The sequence below is a fragment of the Anarrhichthys ocellatus genome, unplaced genomic scaffold (genome assembly GCF_004355925.1).
Source record: "Anarrhichthys ocellatus isolate YVR2014 unplaced genomic scaffold, GSC_Weel_1.0 scaffold1, whole genome shotgun sequence".
NCBI classification, from domain to species: Eukaryota; Metazoa; Chordata; class Actinopteri; order Perciformes; family Anarhichadidae; genus Anarrhichthys; species Anarrhichthys ocellatus.
Genome location: NW_022280031.1, coordinates 8326123 through 8347413, shown reverse-complemented (window position 1 = coordinate 8347413; position 21291 = coordinate 8326123). Strand labels below are relative to the sequence as shown.

The 21291-nt window shown below is 42.8% G+C and overlaps 1 protein-coding gene across 1 annotated transcript in view; it reads right to left on the bottom strand.

Annotated features, from left to right (window-relative positions):
* LOC116382927 (RNA-binding motif, single-stranded-interacting protein 2-like) overlaps positions 1-20842 on the bottom strand; it is a 26366-nt gene extending 5524 nt beyond the window's left edge. Inside the window, exons 1-13 of the mRNA XM_031846376.1 lie at positions 20697-20842; positions 11692-11852; positions 7616-7674; positions 7047-7138; positions 3876-4033; positions 3685-3764; positions 3458-3567; positions 3229-3272; positions 2927-3020; positions 2660-2710; positions 2251-2361; positions 2017-2097; positions 586-673 (exon numbers count right to left, since the gene is read on the bottom strand). Of these exons, the coding sequence (XP_031702236.1) occupies positions 593-673; positions 2017-2097; positions 2251-2361; positions 2660-2710; positions 2927-3020; positions 3229-3272; positions 3458-3567; positions 3685-3764; positions 3876-4033; positions 7047-7138; positions 7616-7674; positions 11692-11852; positions 20697-20768 (1194 nt within the window). The 5' untranslated portion in view covers positions 20769-20842 and the 3' untranslated portion in view covers positions 586-592. The remainder of the gene's footprint in view (positions 1-585; positions 674-2016; positions 2098-2250; positions 2362-2659; positions 2711-2926; positions 3021-3228; positions 3273-3457; positions 3568-3684; positions 3765-3875; positions 4034-7046; positions 7139-7615; positions 7675-11691; positions 11853-20696) is intronic.
* Positions 20843-21291: the final 449 nt, after the last annotated feature.

The following is a 21291-nucleotide window of genomic DNA, read 5'->3' as shown; positions in this document are numbered from 1 at the left end:
ACACACACACACACACACACACACACACACACACACACACACACAGTGAGCAATTCATTACAACAGACCATTCTCGGAAACTGTTCAATCTTATATTGGCTAAATGACCTTCGGTTGGAGTTTCCTCAGTTTGTGCAATAATACAATTAAATGCATTTTGTCAATATACTGGATTGAGTTGTACTTGTGTATGTTTTTCACTAAATCTGCTACTGACTCTTACAATAAAGCAGCCATGGCCAGTTTAAGCAAGTAGTTTGACATTTTGCTAATTCGCTTTCCATCGTTGGATTAGAAGATCCACACCACTCTCGTGACTGTCTCCAGCTATCGGCCAGTTAGCTTAGCTTTGCATAAAGACTAAAACACGTGATAACAGCTAGCCTGGCTCTAGCCAAACTAAATCTCAACAATTGTGCCTTCATGTGCGATCGGGCATACACACACACACACACACACACACACACACACACACCCATCCATGTTATCTTACCCCAACATCACTTTGCAGGTTAGATACTTAAAAACATCAGCCTACATGTGTGTAATCAGCAGGACAGAGCAGAGAATCCCTTGCTGTCCTACCTTAGCTTCACTTGGTGTGTTGGTACGAGTAGTTTGTGTGTTCTGCGGGAGACTCCATAGCAACCTGTTGCTGTTGACCACCATTCTCCTAAAAGAAGAGGACAAATCTTCAGAAGAATACTCTACTTGATGGTTAATAATAATGTGTCAATTAAACAGGTTTCTATCAAAGACACAAAGAAGAAGACAGCCTGTATTTTCCCACTGCTCTCCGCACCGTTTCAAAGACATCATACGTCTTTGAGTGGATGAACTAAAGAACATCCAGACTTTACAGGTCTGTTAACTAAAAGCCAGTGCATTCTGCAGGACGCATTTACTAAAAGACATGCTTAACATTGACCCAATTCTACCTTAACACCCGTCACTCTACTCCCCCCCTCTCTTCTCCTCTCCCACTTGATCTCATCCATCCAATCACAGCCAGACTTACTGCTGGGCCTCTTCCCATTCATAAACCTGCCCTTTTTTTTTCTCATTCACCGTCTTGCTCATCCTGTAGGCTCCCACCACTATCACAAGAGCTCCACATTCCAACAAATGAGTCAAGACTTCCTGCAGGCTCAGCAGCCCTCCTGCAGAGCGCTCAGTCAGGAACCTGCTTCAGCACTAAAGCACACAGACTGTGGAGCCAAATGTCTCTATGACATGATTGTGACTCTCAAAGGCTCTTCTAGCTGAATAATGGAGGAGCTAATTAAGATCTATTATTTTGGACAGCACGCTGCTATTTGACAAGAGGAAAATGTTATTAACATTGATAAATTTGTAATTAATAGATTATCATCAATTATTTAAAGAAAAAGTGAGAATGACAAAGATACATTCTTAAAACAATTCAATACAGCAGGTGCAGTGAGAAACTTTCTATAATACAAATATTTGAATAATTAATTCATAAATATTTGAATGTTTTCTGAAAACAGCGTCTTCTATTACAGTAAAGAAAAAAGCAAACACGGGAGTGGCGTGACTCTTCCTCGTACTATTTTTGCTCTTTCATCTAACCAAATTAGAATATGAATAGTTTTTAAACCACATCACTGTCTGTCATCTGAAAAATAAAATCCTATCCTTTAATGCAATATTAGTTTTGTATTCATAGAATACTACCGGAGTCATCAATGCCACTACTCCAGCGTCTATCTGTCATAAAATACAACACACACCTCCAAGGCAAATAGATACTGTCCAGCTCAGTAAATCAGTCAGTTGGCAGATTGAATAGTCACCTCCCCTTCATGTGTGCCTTTACTCTGCCCCTCCTTAAAATGCATACCAATGAGACCTGGCATGCTAAAAGCAGAAGCTTTTTTAAGCACACAGATGTGTCAAGTTTTTGCAAATACGTCCCTATGAGAGTTAAATATTATTCATCCCCTTCATGGAAATATAGAATATAACCATCTGAGGTTGAGGCTAGCTTCATACCTCTACTGGGACACTGGAGGGAGGCACTGGGGTGTACTGGGGGATGTAGGTCCCCTGCATAGTTGTGTTGGCCGGAATATACTGTAGGGAAGGCAGAGAGGAAAACACAAATTGCGTGTGGTATTTGACATGAATAATAAATCTTGTAATTTTCAGGACAGTTAGCTATGGGGACAATGTTCTGCCTTGCGCATCGTGTGTGTGTGTGTGAGAGAGAGAGAGATTGGTACTGACTGTGCCCGTGCTGCCCATGGACAGGTGGCTTAGCTGCTGGGCGAGAGGTCCCATCATGGACGTAGGCTGAATGGACATGGCGTGATCCATTGTTGGGGTAAGAACTGTACCCTATGGATGCATAGAAACACACACAAGAGAGACACAGAGTCTGATTCACTATCACTAATGGAAGGTGTTTAAAATCCATCACAAGTGAGCAAAACATAGGTCAGGACTGTCACTACAGTTTGGCTATAGGGAAAGGTTAACATCTCAACATTTGGCTTGAATTCAATTCAGACCACCTCTCAAGGTCTTGCATGCTTCATGATCTGCTAATGGATAGCTATCCCATCCGCCCAAGGTACATGCAGTGGCTAATTGGGTATATGAGGGGAGGAGATGGTGGTGAAGGAGGTTTACTCACAGCTGGCTGCATGAGGTATGACTGATGGTGCATCCAGGACGGGCTGTGTACCTAAAGATCAGGAAACATGTCATCAGACTCGTTATTGTAATGTAATTTGTAATGAGTTGCTGTTGCATGCACAGTCCCATCAGAGCCCTTATTATGTAAGTTTTCAGAGAGAGATCCTGAAAAAAAATATGATCAGTCCTGTGGGATGTGGTCCTCCCTCAGTGTCTGTGAACTTACATAATGAATAGTGAAAAAAAACATAATGAAATGCCCCACCTGGTAGGATGAGACAGGAGAATGCATGTAGGGTGAGAGAGAAGTCTGGGCGATCATTCGGTTTGGAGCCAGACTGTAGGGTGAGGAGTAGAAGCTGCCGAACAGATGGAGAAAAGGAAAACGCAAACATGAAGACAGCCACACCATGTCAACAATCTCCAGCATTTCTCCAACTACATCAGCAGCATTTCTGTGTTCCTGCAATGCCCAGCAGAAGGCAGCAATTCACTACATTTTGAGTACCACTCTTGGTTTACTGGAGGGTTGGGACTGTTATCAGTCAGTCCACGCATACCACTCACCCATTTTGTAAGGCTGTGGGGTCATACGCAAGCGTCATTCCTCCCTGGGAAAACAATGCAGAGGATTCAGAAACAGTGAGGTCATGCAAACACCGGTGCAGTCTGTGCTAAAACAGTCATCTGGCGCAGAGCGAGAGTGACGCTGTTGCTTTAATTTCCAACAGGAAATGTAACATATGAACACAGGAATTTCCCTTTATGACTGATGAGTTAAAAGTGGACTTCTTACTGTATCTCCATCTCTAGCCCAGGGCCTTCCATTGTGGAGGTATTTCCCCTGGTTCTGCCTCTTCTTCTGACCTCCATCTGCAAACTTACATAATAAGGGCTCCGTGGGCACTGTGGAAGCAACAGATCAAACAAGAGAGTGAGTTCAATGGTCACAAAAACACTGAGCTCTGGCACCAACAACAACAATATCAGGTTCCTTTAACACCAAACAAACATTCCACGCACCAGGCACTCCCGGTGGAGGCTTGATGAATTTGCCATTGAAATGCTGAATTATGGCCTCGCACTTCTCCGTGGATTCCATTCTGAAATACAGTCAAAAGGCAAATTTAATCCTGCTTGTAGAGTGCCGTTTATATTAGGATTGTTTACAGCACAAACTGTACACCACCGTAGGGGAGTGTATTATGTCTGACCTGGCAAAGCCCACACCGCGGCTGGTCCCGTTGGCATCTCGGAGGATGCGTGTGGAAATGACCTGGCCAAAGGACTTGAGCATGCTCTCCAGCTCTTGTTCATCCATAGACACTGGCAGGTTGGAGATGTAGAGGTTGGTGGGGTCCTGCTCTTGTTGCTGTACAGGAAGTGGACGTGAAAGTCAGTTCACATACAGATCTTCTTTGGACTTACACGAAGAGATGTTGTCGTTTGAGATTGTTTTTGTTTCATTGCCAATATTGCTAGTCATACCAATAATTGTTGGTGCAAAAGACATCTAAAACCATTGCTTTATTATTAGCTACTCGTTTACAACTTCACTGCTTTTCAGGCGCGACACATGAGCCCAAAGTACTTCAATTAATAACGTACTTTAACTAACTTTTTTCCTCTTTTTTTTTTTTAAAAGGCGTAATATCTAATTTAGCACAACACTTTCAAACATATTTGCTGATGCAGTTGCATTTGCAAATGGAATTTAAAAAAAAAAAAACACTTTCAAAATCTTTTTCCCATTGCAGAAGTTCCCGTGTAGGCAGTAGTGCGACCTGTCTTTACGTCGCTCTTGGCACATTAATACTTGCACCAAGCTTCATTTTGTAACGGGACCCGGTACGGATAGAATGTTTTTAAGCAATTAGTACCAATCAACTGAAACCTCGGATACTTTGTCACATCTATCATTGCCTCAACTACAGCTGTCTGGTTTTTAAAAATACACACACACACACACACACACACACACACACACACACACACACACACACACACATAAATATACTGACACACGCAAATATGAATTTGTCTGCAAAGATTACGTCAGATATTTGGGAGGAATGTTGCCTAATTAAGAGATCTGGATAGCGGCAAGTAATGAGATAATTCAGAGACTTATTTTGTGGCACTAGCTTGCAAGCGAAACCTTGTGTGACTGTGCAGAAGCAGACAGGAAGTCAGCCATGAAGTTAAGGAGTTCAGAGAGCAACAGGAGCCTGGCAACCGGGAGAAAAGGGGCTGGGCTAAAGGGAGAGGAAGGGAAAACAGAGAGTGAAGGAAGAGGATAGAGCAGAGGGAGGGTGGGAGAAGTGAGGAGCTTAAAAGGCTGATGTTTTGTACAGAAGAAGGGAACTGACAAGATAGGAAGTAGTGGGAGTCTCGAGTAGTTTGGGTAATAAAAGAGGAGGATGACAGAAAAGAGGATACATGAGTGCCTGCTGATTAACAGGCTCTTCTCTTTCATCAAAATATCTTTTATTGCTATCATTTTCCATTTTGTCCCTTCTTCCTAACACTCACTGCTATCAGAGAACTCTGCAAACCAGTTTTTCACTTGTGCATGAAATTAACTGTCAGGCGCAAGTCAACGAGCTTTCTCAAATGAAGATTTACTGCCTTTATGATTAGCCTCCGTCCTCAGCCGTGAGCCACCTGGCAAAGAGATCTGCGATTGTCGTCATTTTGGGTGCGGCAATACGTCCGTTATGTAACACAGTGGCACAGTGCAGGGGGTCAAGGGCCAGATGAAACTAATGGAGTTAAAGGCTGCATGACAGAGGAAGAACTCACTCCCTTTTTATCCTTGTATTTACCCTCAACCTCAGCTAGCACACATGATATCTCATTTCATATCCACGCAAATATTCACATCACCTGTTGTTGATATGAAAATGCTGTTGGACCGAGACCAGGCACATGTGAATGGGATTTGCTAGTGCTATTTTTCTATGCCAAACCCTAGGTAAGCCATGTCTGTTGAGGTGTGTCTCTGTGTATTTTCCTGCTTGTATGTTGTGCTGACGTCTGAGTTGGAACAGGGAGGTGCTGGGAAATAAGAAGCGATCTATTTATAACTCTGCCATGGTTCTCCTACCCCGTGTGCACTCCTCTGGGCCTGCAGCCTCAGGGCTGGGGTGGCCCATTCGGGGACTGAGCATACTCTGAGGACGGCCAGTGCGAGGTGTGGCTGATTCTGTTTGTGAACAACACTCTGCAGCAGCCATGGTGAGGGTGCAAACAGGAGAAACTGCACTTGAGAGTTTGATATTAAGCTAATTTTAGACTAAATTCTTGTTTTTTTCTGACCTAATGTGACTCAGTGACTCTGAAGCAGCTGTGTATATTTAGGTTTTTATAGTAGTTATCAACACCTCTGACTGAGGCCATGTTGTCTGGGTGAGTCAAGTCTTGGTGTCCAGTTGCACAGGTCGGGTAGAGATACACAGGATTGTGTGGCACTCTTACAGAGGAGGTGCAGAGAACTTAGACTCCGGGTTTAGTTGCACTGGACCGGCTCAGGTCAGCTGGCAGCAGGGATCTGTTACAGTTCTCCGGGGCTAGGCTTAGGGAGACCCTGGTGTTACATTGCAGTGGGTCTGTTTGGGTGCAGGACAGGGGAGGAGGGCAGGGACACTGGTGGTGGAGTGTATTAAGTGCTGGTGTCAGCCCCAGGCCTAGGCCCAGACGATGGACAATGCCAGCCCATTGTGCCTGTCCCATTGACAGTGGGTGTAGTGGCACCCTCCCCTGGGTTCCCTCAATAGGGAGCCTGAGAGCCAGAGGGATCAGCTTAATGGGCCGACAAGAGTTGCTTTGACTGCAGACACTTGGACAAAGACCTCAGAACAAGCGCTACAACGGGAGCAGGTTAGCAACATACACAGGGACGAGGGTGCGAGGGGAGAAGAGAGAAAAGGTGGCGAGGAGGGCGATGAAGGAGGGCGAGGACGAAAGAGGAGAAGAAATTAGGGATGAAAGGGAAGGCAGTAAAGGATTAACAAAGCAGCAAGAGTAGTGAAATAACAGAAACTGAAAAAGGGAGTAATTTTGAGTTTAACAAAAGTAGTCTTCAATCAAGCCAGACCTTATCCTTCCATCAACTGTCGATTATTGGCACAGGATCACACGGCTCCCTATAAAGAGCTAATCTTGCACCTTTGCCAACAGGGCACCCACTGCCAATCTGGCCACTGCATGTAACCTTTTACATGACAGAGAGGGAGAAAGAGACTATGACTCTCGTTGGTCAAAGTACAGCACGTGGCTCTTTGGAAATCAATACAGTTCTGAGAAGCGCCTGACTAGTTTAACCTGATGGCGATGGGTGAATTTGGGGGTCAAATACGAACGTAACAGAGCTCGATAATTCTTACTTTGGCCATCTGAGCCTGGACTCCGCTGGACTTCAGAGCTGTAACAGCTTTCTGTGCTGCTGCTGGACTGTCAAAGTCCACAAAGCCATATCCTGTAAAATAGACAAAAACATATTAAAATAGCTGTTTTGTTTTGGAATTCTGTGCTCCATACCACTCTCATATATGTCTATTAAATATGAAGCTAAAGCCAGACAACAGTTAGCTTGGGGTTAACAGCCGACTCTGTCCAAAGATTTTTGTACGGTTTAAACAAACTCAATATCACATGTTAATGTGAGAGCTTTTGAGGTGCTGGTGGGAGGATTTTTTGTAACTTTTGACGGAGCTAGGTTAGCTGTTTTGCCTCGTTACCAGTTTTGGAGCTAAACTAAGCTAACCTTTGCGGGCTGTAGCTTCATAGTTTGCATCATATATGAGAAAACAATCTTCTCATCAAGAAAGTGATTAAGTGCATTTGTCAAAATGTTGAAATACTCCTTTAATAACCAAACATCCCAAACCACGGGGATAAGGGATGGCATCTCAACTCTCAATCAAAAAATAGTTAAAACGACAGTTTAACTCACCTTTACATTTGTTGGTGGTTTTATCCAAGATGGCCTTGGTCGACACAATCTTGCCATACCTGCAGAGATGACAGACAGGACGACAGACAGAAAACAGGGTCAATGACAGGTGAGGTAAATGAAGGGCAACAGGAGGAATCTGCTCCTTCCTCTGCATACTAATCCTACCACACTTCCTCAAGCTGACAGACTACAGGTGTTAACATGAACACGTACTCCTTCGTGCAATCGATTGTGTCTTTTTAACGCGATCTTGAGTGTCACGGAATACTTTGTCTGCCTCCGCCCTTCTGTCTTTGTCCGCTGCTGGTGAAGGATGTACACTAACCTGGCGCTGTTTTCGACAGACAGCAGACAGCAGACAGCAGACAGCACCCTGGGGCTAAAGAATATTTGGGCTGGGCTTGTCTGTACCACACACCCCCCCCCCCCCACACACACACACACACACACACACACAAACACCTCTCTACTAAATTCAGCTCTGCTCTCGCTTATTTTGGGCTCAAATTAGGCTTTAAAGTGTTGTCACTAGCAATGTCTGACTCGCAAATAGAAATATTGACTTTCAATAGAACAGAATGTATGCGTGATCCATTTAACACACAGAAGAAATCAAAAGAGTGTATGAGACATCAGCCAGTGTCTTAACCTGTTATTTCGGTCCACGGGTGTCAATAGAAAAACATGACAAAGGCCGATCAGTAAAAGAGGAGTTTAAATTAAAGCATTGATGCAGTAGCATGAGACATCCATCCTATATGAAAAAAGCAGTGTATGAGAAGTGCTCATAAGAGACTAATGCAGTGTTATAAGTGGCTGCATCAGCTCTCCAGTATAATAGACCTGCCCTTGTCTGGTGAATTTAGCCAGTGAGTTGCTCTGTTTGGGCGACATGGCGTCTGGGCGGAATGTACACTGTAACCTGATGCTCCACCCGTCCGCTCGCCTTCCTTCCCCCCACATCCTGCTCCCTCTCTCTGTTTTTCCACCCTCACATTGCAGCGCACCGCTGGGTCCTACACTCCCGCCTAGTTTTTCAGTGTACATCTGCCCAGATGGTCATGGCAGAAACCTGTGTAACGACTGACACCGGAGTCTTAACTATAACAGCTAAAATGTTGAGGCCTTGTCTCCTCCAGGTCTGTGAAATGTACATATACATTCAGACCATGCATGTTTTTGGGAAAGAAAAACAGTAGCAGATGTATATGTGAACAGCAATCTCGATATCAGCTTTAACAAAACGCCACAGCTGGATTTGTGCATTAATCATTTGTAGGAAGTTAGCATTGGGGTATTTACTGAGCTATTCTATATCGTAGAACAGAAAGTTAAAACCACAGACTTTTAACCAAAAACCCATGAAAAAATAAATAAATATAAAGACAAGGAAAGCGGAAGTGCAAAACTAATTTCCATGTTTTCGGACTCATTCCTGCAGCCCTCAATTACCATCAGGACAGATACATTAAAAAGAACAAAAATTAATCCGCTGCCACATAGCCAGATGACCTTTCCATAAGCTATGTTTATAGTTTCCCACTCCCTTATAAACAAGCTTCATGTAATTTAACCCATTCAAGCCCAACTGAAATCTTACATATCCCTGAGCTTCTTGAGCATGTAGAAACATGCACACACAGTGTACTGTTTATTGTTGAAAAACTGTAAAGAATGACAAAATACATTCCTCTTCACTGCTATGAGGCATACATTATGTGAAACTGACTTGCACAACTTTGCTAGCAGTGCATTTCAGGAATAATCTCTTTTAAGTGATATTAAGCCTCAGAACGCACTCATTTGAAAGATCTTGTATTGTACACACACAAATATTTTTCTCTCTTTTTAGAGACACTGTTCCTTCAAGACCTGTCACTTAATATACTTTGATGAGAAAATTGGCAGAATATTAAAAAATGAAGGGACCACCTTGGTAGCCTAGTGGTTACATCACATGGCATATACGCGCAACGTCCCCGTTTCAATTCTGGCCGTGGGACCTTTTTCGCATGTGTTGCTCTTCCCCCATTTATATGCCTTCCTATGTTAAATAAAGGCACAAATATGATACAATAGATCTTCTTTAGAAAAAAAGAAACAAAGAACTGCAGAGCACAAACAAACGTTTGGTTGGTTGTTGACGATATACACAAACAATACATACACTACGAATGCAACTCAAAATATTTTAGTTGAATATATCTCATGGTTATTTTATGATTTTTTGTTTATTCCTTTGTCCAATAATCAAAATATCAATAAATGTTTGGAAAGAAAATATATATCGTCAAAAAACAAAGAAATGTATGTCTCAATTTAAGCTCATACCTTCAGATTGAAAAACACTGAAGTCCTATTGATCAGTTTGACTGATTAGAAGCGTGACAAAGAAAAACAGAAGCTGTGTTTCATGATTCACCCAATCGAGACACCGGGAGAGTTCACAGGTCTGATGGCAGCGACTACGTGACCTTCCGCTTACCTCAGTCCCTCTGCAGCAGAACAGCAGCCCACCACAGAGACTTAAAAGACAACTCTGACCCATATATGGCTGTCTGACATTCTTTCCCAGCAGGCCGTGCTACTCTTCCCAGAGGTAGCCCTCCCACCCGCCCTGAAAGCCTCCGTCCTCTCTCATCTTCTCTCTCAGCCCCACAATGACTCCTCTGTCAGTCCCCTGCTTTTACTCTTGAATCGCTGAGGTTCACATACCAACCGTAAAGTTCAGATTTTCTTTGATTGTTCCTGCTTTGACAATGTTTGTGTATACTCAAATATTATCAGATGCGAGCTGTGTACATTTGCGCGGTGGATTTGATGTCTCTGTGGCTTCCTTGTGTCGGGTCAGAGTCGCTAAACTGGAGAATGATGCAAAAAAACCTCAGAGAGAGGGGCTGTGGTGTTTGTTCTCGTGCTTGTTTAGGGAGGCGTGTTGTTACTGTGAATGACCCGTGGAGATGTATGGCTAAAGTTCACAAATCCCTTCTGTGACATACAGCACAGCCCTGACCTGCGGCAGGCCAAACCAGTTTGTTTGCTTTATTGCTAGTTTTATCAGAGTGTGCGCATGTGGGCCGACATATATAGAGGGTTGACCGTTTGTCTCGGGGTAAGTAAGTCTGAGTTCACTGCTGTGGAGCCGATTCAGCCTGAAAGGTTAGATCAGGACAAGCTGTACCCTTCTCTGGCCCCTTCCTTCCTTCTTTACCCCGTCCTGTCCTTCTCCCAACTCTCTGCATTCGTTCCCTCTTTCCTCTAATTCCCTCTAAGGCTCTACCATTTTGCTGTCAATTTCTAGTGTTTCCTGGGAATGTTAGGATTTAATCAAACGGACTTCAGTTGTGGTAATTCAGCATCCTTATACAGAAATCACTTTTCCTTCCTTCCTGACGAAACGGCTCCTTTTTCTGAACATCAAATTCTGTCCTTAAACAATTTAATTTCATGTGTCCAACAGATGAAGAGTATGCTCCAGACAGCACAGATGTTATCTGCTCGCAAGAGGTCAAGTTACTACATGACTCTTTCTACAATTTAGCATCAAAGATAACTTGTTCTAGTTAAGCTGGACTAAAAAGTACTACCTGTTATAGTCAGACTTTACTCAGACAATAATATGGGATAATAACTTACAGTGGCTCAACCTGCAGTGTGTAAAATACGCTGTGTGATCTTAACGTTTCACTGCGTCAAGTTGCGCTGCATGACGTTGCGCTGCGTGACGACTCATGACTCACTCCCAACCCGGAGGGAGCAATCCCCCATTTTCCAGCAGAGAACCATGGCCTCAGACTTGGAGGTACTGACTTCAAGCATAACGAGGTTCCAGTCTTTATGCTAAGATAATTGTCTCCTGGCTCTATCTTCATGCACAGACATGAGAGCGACACAGATTTTCTTATATAACTCTCTGCAAGAGAGCAAATAAGTGTATTTCCCAAAATGTTCCACTAATCATTTCTAAATTAGACTCATGATGCGGAATTCTTGAGGCTCAATCCGCATAATAAAACACGTTTGTGTGACATTACCTCCTTTCCAATTTCCAATTTTTATTAAAAATAACTCACGGTTGGCAGAGCTTGACCAGGTCTTGGTCCGTGGTCCCAGGATGAAGGCCGCGGATGTACAGGTTCGTTTTACTCAGCTGTTCCCCTCCCACACTGCTGTTGCTGCTACTGTTGTTGTTGGGACTTGGGGGCGCCATCTGATGGCTGGAGGACACATAAGTCTGCAGCAATAAGAAAGAAGCCAAATTAGTTGACCGTGCGTGAACACACAAAAGAAGTCATTGTGAAAATACATTAAATTCTTTAACACCAACATTCGGACAAGCACAGCATTGGAAAAGCGTGAAAACTCAAAGGAGCGTTTAGACATTTAGAGACATGGAAAGTAGTCCTGCGCCGAGACTGATGGTTTTGTGGAAGCTGCGAAAAATAATGTCGTACAGCCCTCATGTCAACACTCACCAAAAGTGCTTTCTGAGGGGAATGTGGGGCCTACTCCATATAGTGAAAAGAGGCCCCTTATGCTATCTCTGCGTTGAGTAACTCCTTTTTTACTTTTGGAACCACAAACAAAATCTTGCGGTGCAAATCAAAACCAAAGCTCTAAAGATGTAAAACTAACATTTAGTCAGTCTGATGATGCATAATTAAATATAGAGACTAAATGTGAGCAAGTTTTATACTCCAGCTGCTGCTCTCATATTATTTTACTTGTAAAAACAGGTATTTATAAATTCATTTGATCAAGCTTGAATTTCAAATCGTCCTTAACGCAGAGGAAGGTTCAATACTGTCCTTCTGACATTTCCCTCTCAAACAGTATCTGAGGTTATCAGCAAACAAGATCATGAGTAGCACAATGGAAAAACAGGGGTCAGTTCAGTCCACATAACATACAAAGTCCATTGATCAAAACAAGGAGAAATTCAAAGAGACGTGTGACAAAAAGCAAACCAGGACTTTGTTACTATGACAATACATAGTAACATGCTCATGTTGCGGCCATCCGTCATGATCTGATATAAACCTCTACTACAGAAACTTCTTCTTATTTTCTATTTCAGGTTGTTTAGTTTTCAGCAGTCCACAAGGACTTAGCGCCGGTGAGTACTAGTCGTAAACTATGGCAGTCAACTAATCAATGACTCACCGCTAGGAACATGAAAGGCTGTTGCGCAACAACCTCCTCTCACGATTGGGATTGTGGCTCTGTTTGGAGAAATCAAAGAAAAGGTTGTGTAACCATGCAGAGGAATATTTTCTTTTAATGGGATAAATTAAAATTAATCTTTCCAGAATTAGATCTACTGGCTGTTTTCCAAAACAAAAAGGACTGAGGCAATAAATAGCAACACTTGAGTGCAGCTCAGGCTTGCCAGAACTTGACTTGAATCACAATAACCTAACGTTTTCATTCAGTGTTGCACATGAATTAATAAGAATAAATATATCTGCATAGACGTGAGGACGGAAGAACGTCTCATTTGAGAGAGCGATTGGACGGAGGACAGAAGAGGACAATGGGTTCATTTCAGGGGAGAGGAGAGGGCCACTGAGCAGACTGGTGGTGTTTAGGAAAGGCCCCACAGGAAGTCAAGGTCACACCAGGACCACCAGCAACGTCAACCAATCCCGCTAATTAGACGCCATCTATAAGGCAGGGAGCCCCTCTCGCACAGCCCCTCTGACCTCCAGCAGCCGCTTCAACAAGAGGCTCTCTGAAGATAATCCCCTCTTCCTCTATTGCTCAAGAAACCACAAAAGTTTGCATGTGTTTGTTTGTGTTAAGTAAGATGGAGACACCTTGAGGAGAGGATATATATACAGTATATGTGTGCGTGTGTGTATATACATGATGGTAATGGTTGGATGGATGGTTGGAAACACAACAAACATAGAAATCAACCTATTTTATGACTGCATTATCTTGTACAAATGTTTCTTCTATCGTGTCAGTTGTCCTGTAAATTTGAATGATAAATAAGGCGCCATCTCTGTCCGACTAGAACATGTTCAGGGCCAGTGGGAAACATAAACACTGCACAAGCCTATCAATAAGAGTTGATCTATCTTGTCGTATGAGTACATTTTTGGAGGAAGCTCATTTGTGAATGAAAGAGCAGTCAGCAGGGACCTGTAATCTCTTTCACACTCTTTTACCAGAGTGCCAAGTCCCAATCAAGCTCCAGACTGTACCAGGAGGACATCATTGCAACATAACCCCTTAAATCACCAGTCTGCAACCACACACACACACACACACACACACACACACACACACACACAAACTAAGCACAACACATTCATGCATACACACGATTGCTTGATTGATCTGCATAATATCTTAAGTAAAATATATAATGTATGACCTTTAAACTGCTTACGAAATATAATCATAAACATCCCAAACTGGACTAACCAAGTAAAAAGATGTGAAACGGCCCTGCTGGTGTGTTATTACATGTCAGGCTTCAGTGTCCTTATGCATTTGATCTGCATGTGCCACACCAAGTTTTTTTGGATTAGCAGATCAGTAGTTGCTGAGAGATCAACAAGAGCTTCGAAACAAAGAAGTCAAGTATCTAATCTAGGACTGCAATAAACTAAGTTCCCACCTCTGGGAAATTATGAGGGGCCAAGGTGATGTCTTCAAATTGATCGTTTGGTCCGAGCAACAGTCCAAAATATAAAAAGATATTAAATTTACAGCGACAGAAACCACAGAGCAGCAAATCCTCACATTCGACAAAATACAAACAGTGAATGTTTGGCATCTTTGCTTAATAAATGACTTATTGTATGATTAACCACTAATGATTTAAAGCACTAATCATTGGAGCCTATTTACCAGATGTGTAGATCATTAATCAAACATTCCCTAACCTCAGAAATCTGTCTTAGCCAACTTCATCAAACTAAAAAGAATAAATCAAATGAGTTCCATTAATTCTATATTCTAATGACAACTGATTAAAAAAGGACTTTCTAATATTAATCGACAGTCAAAGTATTACAATCAGGTATTTCCTACCACTGGCCCATTAGAAACCTGGAGAGACAATATAAGGGTTTTGATGGATGTGTCATTTTCCTCCTCTGCTGAACCGCTCCAACTTCATAACAAAAGGCTAAATAGAATCTGAGTGGATATTTTTAGGACCAAACTTAAGATAGAAATCAGGAACACTTCTATAAATAAAACCATTTCCTCTACCTTGATGTAAACTTGCATCAATAATCTGAAGCTGCCAGGAAGTGTCTTTCTCAATTACAGCATGTTGTGTTTTGATCTCTCAATACATCAAAAATGTGTTATAATCTTGTGTTAAAAGTTCAAATAAGCTATCAAGAGTAAGTCATTCACACGACCACTTTAAGCGCCTGCTACTGTATCTCTGCACAAATCTGTTTCGCTGTCCAACCCTCTTTTGAGTCTCACTCCACCTCTGTTTTCATCTCCCTCTCTCCCTGTGGGGGCTTCTCCAGCCGACCCCAGTTTGAACCACAGCATTCCATTGATTTCCTGGATGTTGGGGGGTCTGCTTGCCTTCCCGTGTCCTGGCTGCCCGTCTTCTCCTCAGGCAGGAAAAGAGCCATGGCTGTCTGACCAGCTGACGTACTAATGCACAGATTTATAGCCCTGGCTGAATGAGGGCGCAGCTTCCGGCTTGGATGGAGTTACGACGCTGAGCTGCCGCTTTGCACCGGCTCCACTTTAGGACTGACAAGGAAAATGAGTCATGGGGAAAAACAGTTTGACGCTTTAAAATCTTCACTTCTGAAGCGTCGACAAACATTTTGCAAAAGCTTTTTGAATTCTAAAACCACAGCCTTTCCTGTTTGCCATATTGATAAAAAATAATACGGAAAACATAATATTAAAACAACGTACTTATCATACTACTAGATATTTTATGGAAAAATGGGAAAAAGTCTTTTTACATTAGGCCGAGGGTTAGGTGAGGACTGTGTGTCTAGCAAAGCGGTAAGCTGCGGTACGGCAGCAGGCAGGTAATCCTCTGTATCTGCTCCTGATCTTATCACACAGCCATCTGAATGAGGAGCTCTGCATTCCAACCAGGTGACAGGGACACCCAACTCACGTCCAGACTCGTTCCCCAATCCTCCTTCCTATCCGTCGCCAACACTCCCCCTTCCTTTTGTCTTTTTATAGGCACCTTTTAAATCCTCGAACTGTCTGTCTCTTAAAGTTGCCGATCACACGTTGATGCACATGCACAGCGCAAATTACCCATGCGTGCCCCGGCTTTTCAAGCTATAGGTCAGGTGGCCAAAGCCGTGGAGCTTGGAAACAGATACCTACAAACAGTGTCCCCTCAGCTCAGCTAGAGTTCTAACAAACTGTGAGGCACAACGAGTGTCTGGCATCACTGCAGTACTTGGCATCAGATTTCTGACAGCTGTGCTTTCTCCAAGGACTCTGACTCTCTATCTCTCGCTCTACCTGTTCACCTTGGCCGGTGCAGGCCGACACATTAAACGAAGAGACAGATAAACATATAACTGGCGGAGGGCCAGAAGGACAAAGGTGACTGTATAGGAGAGTTTACTGAGGACAGAGTCACTGCAGCAGAACAGCTGGTGTAATACACACAAACGAAAGAAAGTAGCCCTGTAGACAGCAACTTGTGTGTGTTATGTATTTCCTGTTGTTGCGTTGGATGCAATTATGAGTTCATCATTTTTTTAAATCTTGGCACGGATCCTTTAAATGTTTTTTTTTGGATTATTGTGAGCAAGAAACCTCCTGAATGGGACACATTACAGCCTAAAATCATCTCGTCTGTGCTCTCTGGTGGACGTAATGGAGACACTGTTTCTAAATGACCGCAGACATATCGTTGACATTTCTGTATCGCATCTTCTTCTTACTTATCGACCGACATTTCCTTAAGATTCAACTCTATTGTCCGAACTCTAAAGGTCATTTGAGGGGTTAAGATCTTACCTGCAGGGTTGCATGTTATCTGTTACTGCTGGCAGTCTCGCTGCTGTTTGATGCAAACAGCTGCCGGCTGATGCTGGAAATAGGACGAACGAGAGCCGTGAGACTCAACCGTGCTAGAAGTGCACCGCACTGCAAAACCGATAAAGTGACTAAAACGTGTTTTCAAAGCAAGGAAAATTCACATGCGTGCGCCATTTGATTCAATGTTAATAATAATTGATTGATCACGCCTTAAGGATTCATGGTGGAACTTAAAAGTGACAGAATATCCGTCTTTAACATTTAACTTTTAACGCAGCATTGATCTGAACCCTAATGAATTGAAACACACACGTTATTCAAAATAAACTGTTCTTTATTCTCCTATTATTTTTATCCCATTTGTTGCAGATGTCATGTTAAATATTGCTCAGGATTTAGCCAACAGTCATTTCATTTGCTTAACCTGTGTTCAAGTTAAAAGTGAATTAAATGTTAATAAAAAAAAGGAAAATGGCTACACCACTAGCACTCACTTCATTTCTATATTACTGTTTATCACAATGAAATATGATTCAAAAGTCTAAATTCTTCACGCTAAATTTTTATTTAAGTTAACCAAACAATAGGAAAAGATTTATGAATAAATGCAGTGTCACTGTAGGTTGCTTGTGTAGTTAAAATGCTCTTGGCCCCAGTGTTGAGAGCAGAGTGATTCATCGCTGTCAGCTCCAAATAAACCCTTGTGATTGGACAGTTTACATGTGAACATTAAAGTGCATGAATTGATTTACCAAAGCATTTTGTAATTTCTTAGTAAAATTATGCTGGACTCTATTTATCATAATCAAGTTGTTTATGAGATTACAAGGTAAAAAAAAAAACCCACAGTTCCTAAATGTTTTACCTGTATGTCAATGTGTTTTTAAAAAGCCTTTTTTGTTTGGAAGCATTTTCTAAATTAAATAAATTCCACTGCTGCCGCACATAGCAGTCAAACTCTGACGGACAAATTCACAAAGAATGGAATGCGGCCGCTGATAGCACCATCAATTGCGCATCACTTGCAACGGATATATCTGCCCGTGTCTTAAGGTCCGCTTCCCAAAATATATTGGACGGTGTGGGCGTGACACCCTTTATCAATGCGCTTCAGTTACCAATGTCAATAAAGTTAAGAATACTCAGCATTGGCAGGACATCGGAAACAGCTTGTGGAGTTGAAAGTGTGAAATCACTGATTTCTGCCATGTTGAACTGGCCTTTTTAGTGAAACCCTTCACACCCGTCGGACAATTTAATGCTCCAGTTGATGCGTTTCTTTCTATTCTTTTTTTATATCTAGTTGTGTTTTGATCCAATAGAGTATATGTGTTGAAGCATCGAGATCTATAAATCCCAGCAGTAAGTTGACATTGAAAAGGACCATGAGAACAAAAGTCTGATTGACGAGTATAAGAAACAAGCCATTGGATGAGCCCTTGAGCCAGACGTGCGATACCTTGAGGAGCGACAAGCCTCCTGTTATTTTGCCCTCCAGGAAGCTTTACACGGAGACCGACCAAATTCGATTTGAGGACATTAATTCTATTTATTTGAGGGAGGAAATGAGGTGGTGAGTCAGGGGAGGAGCAGCCGGCTTTAAGCACAACAGAAACCAAAACGCCTCAGCAATCACGGCGCGTACACCCATCGGCGTGTTTATTTTGTGCTCGGCTTCTTATTTTGTGTACTCGTGCAGCTCAGGTATGGCTGAATGTGAGCAAGAGATAAAGAGAATGAGGAGGAGGAGGAGGAGTGGGAGGAGGAAATGTTAGGAATCACAACACAGGAACTTGACCTCGCTGTGAACTTTAGCTCCACAAAATAGAGAAGCACTAAAACAGCTGGAGGAGCAATTTTACATTCGTTATTTCGGGTCCTTTTTTCCTGCTTCATTTGTATGTAGTGCATGTTCATAACATGTATAGTCAGGTCAAGTATTTCCTTTCTTATATAACCCAAATTCACAAATTTCCTTGAAAGTGCATCATCAGTCTTCTCGTCTAACTCGCAGCAAGAAAGCAAATAAATGTATTTTCCAAAATGTCAAACTTTTCTTTTAACTCACCCAACTTCTGAAATAAAAACCAGTGAGTGGCCCTATAGGCTTATCGGGCAGCAACTAACAGTTGTGGTCATTATTGAGTCATCTGCTGATTATTTTCTTGATTATTCAATTAATCGTTTAGTCTACGAAATATTAAAAGTAGTTTCAAAAAGCGTGCATCACAAACTCCCAAAGCCCGAAGTGGGGTCTTCAGATTGCTTGTCTGGCCATCATTCCAAAACACAAAGATATATTTACGATCATCTACAACAAAGGAAAGCAAGAAATCCGTACATTTAACAAGCTGGAACGAGCTTATCTTTGGCATTATCAAAATAGTGCAGAATGCTATTTTTTAATCGACTAATGGATTTATCGCCTAAACTTTGCAGCTCTAACACTTATAAAAACGTGGATGATATTGGGAGAGGCGTTGATGCTTAAAATGAGGACAGCTCATTTAACACTTAATAATTTAAGACACGGCCTATATTGAACGGTTACCTGGACAATGGCCACTTTATCTATACTATACATGTATAGAACATATAGTCAGAAACAACAGGGACCAATTCAAAAGAACGAAACCGCAAGTACTGACACTTAAAAGACGGCACTCCTGATCGCTCATACAGTGCACTTCCTTTTACAAAGTGACATTTAGCAGATTATCGGTCCCTCATCAGCTAAAATGGCTTTCTCTGATCGTTTAAGGAAGGATTTGTTTGTCAAATAGTCTCCTCATGGCAACATAATGAGGAACTGCACATAAATGTATATTCACTCAAAAATGCAATGAGAGTTCATTCAAATGAATTGCAAATGGTGTGTGTGCGCAAGTAAGTGTAAAACAAACAATTCAAACTGTTTTCCCCAGACTGGCACCGGTGTTGACATCAGATCTGGGAGGGATGAGCAGCCAGGCGGTGCCCCAAGATCACAGAAAGACAATATGTCAATATACTTTTTCCAAATGCCAATTAAGAGTTCAGGAGCTCACAGCCTCCCAGATTGAGAGAAGCAGCCCGAGCAGAAGGACAGGAGGAGCTACTGTGAATCCAGTGGATGTGAAATCACAACATAATGCCGACCATGTATAATGAAGGAGCTTTTATCATCACTTCTAAGCCATTGTGTTCCATAGAGAGAAGACACACAATACGGGGCAACCTATCTCATGCACCACTCAGGAAGAAGGACTATGAAGCCTTTTTGAAATGCAGTAAATTCAGCTTTGCCATGTAGCTAATAAAAAAAAAAGGGTATTTTATTTGTTTTCCCACTGCTGTAGGTCTACACCACATCTTGTTAAGACGATCCTTCCCTCACGTATCGGTTACAATAGTAACAATGTCAACATTGAATGTAATTCTGAGAATGTAGTCACAATGGGACGGTGGGATTGTTCCAAGGGGTGGGGCATATTCCGCTTTCGGATGGGAAACGAGGAAAAAAAAAAAAAAAAAAAAAAAACTTTGCAAACTTACGCGGCAGCGGAGACAATGAAGAGCTGATTAAACAGCAGATACGATTGTCCGGAGGAAGAGGCAGAATTCGTTTTGTACCATGTTCCCCTCAGCCCCGCCGCGCACCCTACCCCCACTTCCACAAACACATCCAGGCCCCGGGACGCGCTGTCCCAACACGGTACAGTTACACATAAAAGTTGCTCTCCACCATTGACTTTTTTTTTTTTTTTTTTTTTTTTCAAATGAGTGATCAGAGCGGCATCGACATCCTTTACTGTAGTACACACGCACAAATACTACGAAATAAAACCCCAGGCGTCCAACATGACAGGACCGGGCGGTACGTACCGACCCACAAACACAGACCGCGGAGCACGGCGGCTCCATACGCGGCGTTTTCACGCAACGAAGTCTGAAGTTAAATTCAGTACGTTTCGCTTTTCAAGGACACTGCAGCTCACTGTCACAAGCCCCTTTTTTTCTGCCGCGACAGACACGGGCGTGTTGCCCTGCAGGGCGAAACAATCCCAAAATGAGGGGGGAACCCGAAAGCGTTTACCTTTTTGCTGTTTCTGCTGTTATAGCCGTTGTATGGGTTGATTCCTGCCCTTGGCGGTACGGAGAGCAGCATTTTTCTCGGCGCTATGTCCGGAGCGGCGAGCACAGCCCAGGCTGCCAGCTGACGTCAGCAGCTGGGGAAGTGAGTGCCTGGAGTCCCGCTGCTTGACTGCGAGTGGTGCTGCTGCTGCTGCTGCAGCAGGACGGGGGGGGGGGGGGGGCCCCCGCGGGGCCCTGGGGTCGTTTTGGGGGCCCTCCACACGGCCTACAGGGGGGTCCGCAGGGAAGAGGGGGATTAGCTCGAGTTCACTCACCGCACACTGTTGTTTCTCTCGCCGGGGGAGGATGTGGAAGAAGAACTCAAATTCAAAAAACGTCTCAAAACTGTGACGAAACCAGGTTATGGCGTGCTGTGTTTTTGTTTGGGGGGTCTTTAATTGGCTCCTTGACCCCACTTCACTTCATTAGAGATATTCATTTTGTCTTGGCTTTGTCGCCTTAAACAAGAAATAAATCATAATCACTTTTATTTGCATTCAAATATCACAGAAAAAACCTTAAACTTTATGCAATATCTTATATGATATGACATCACA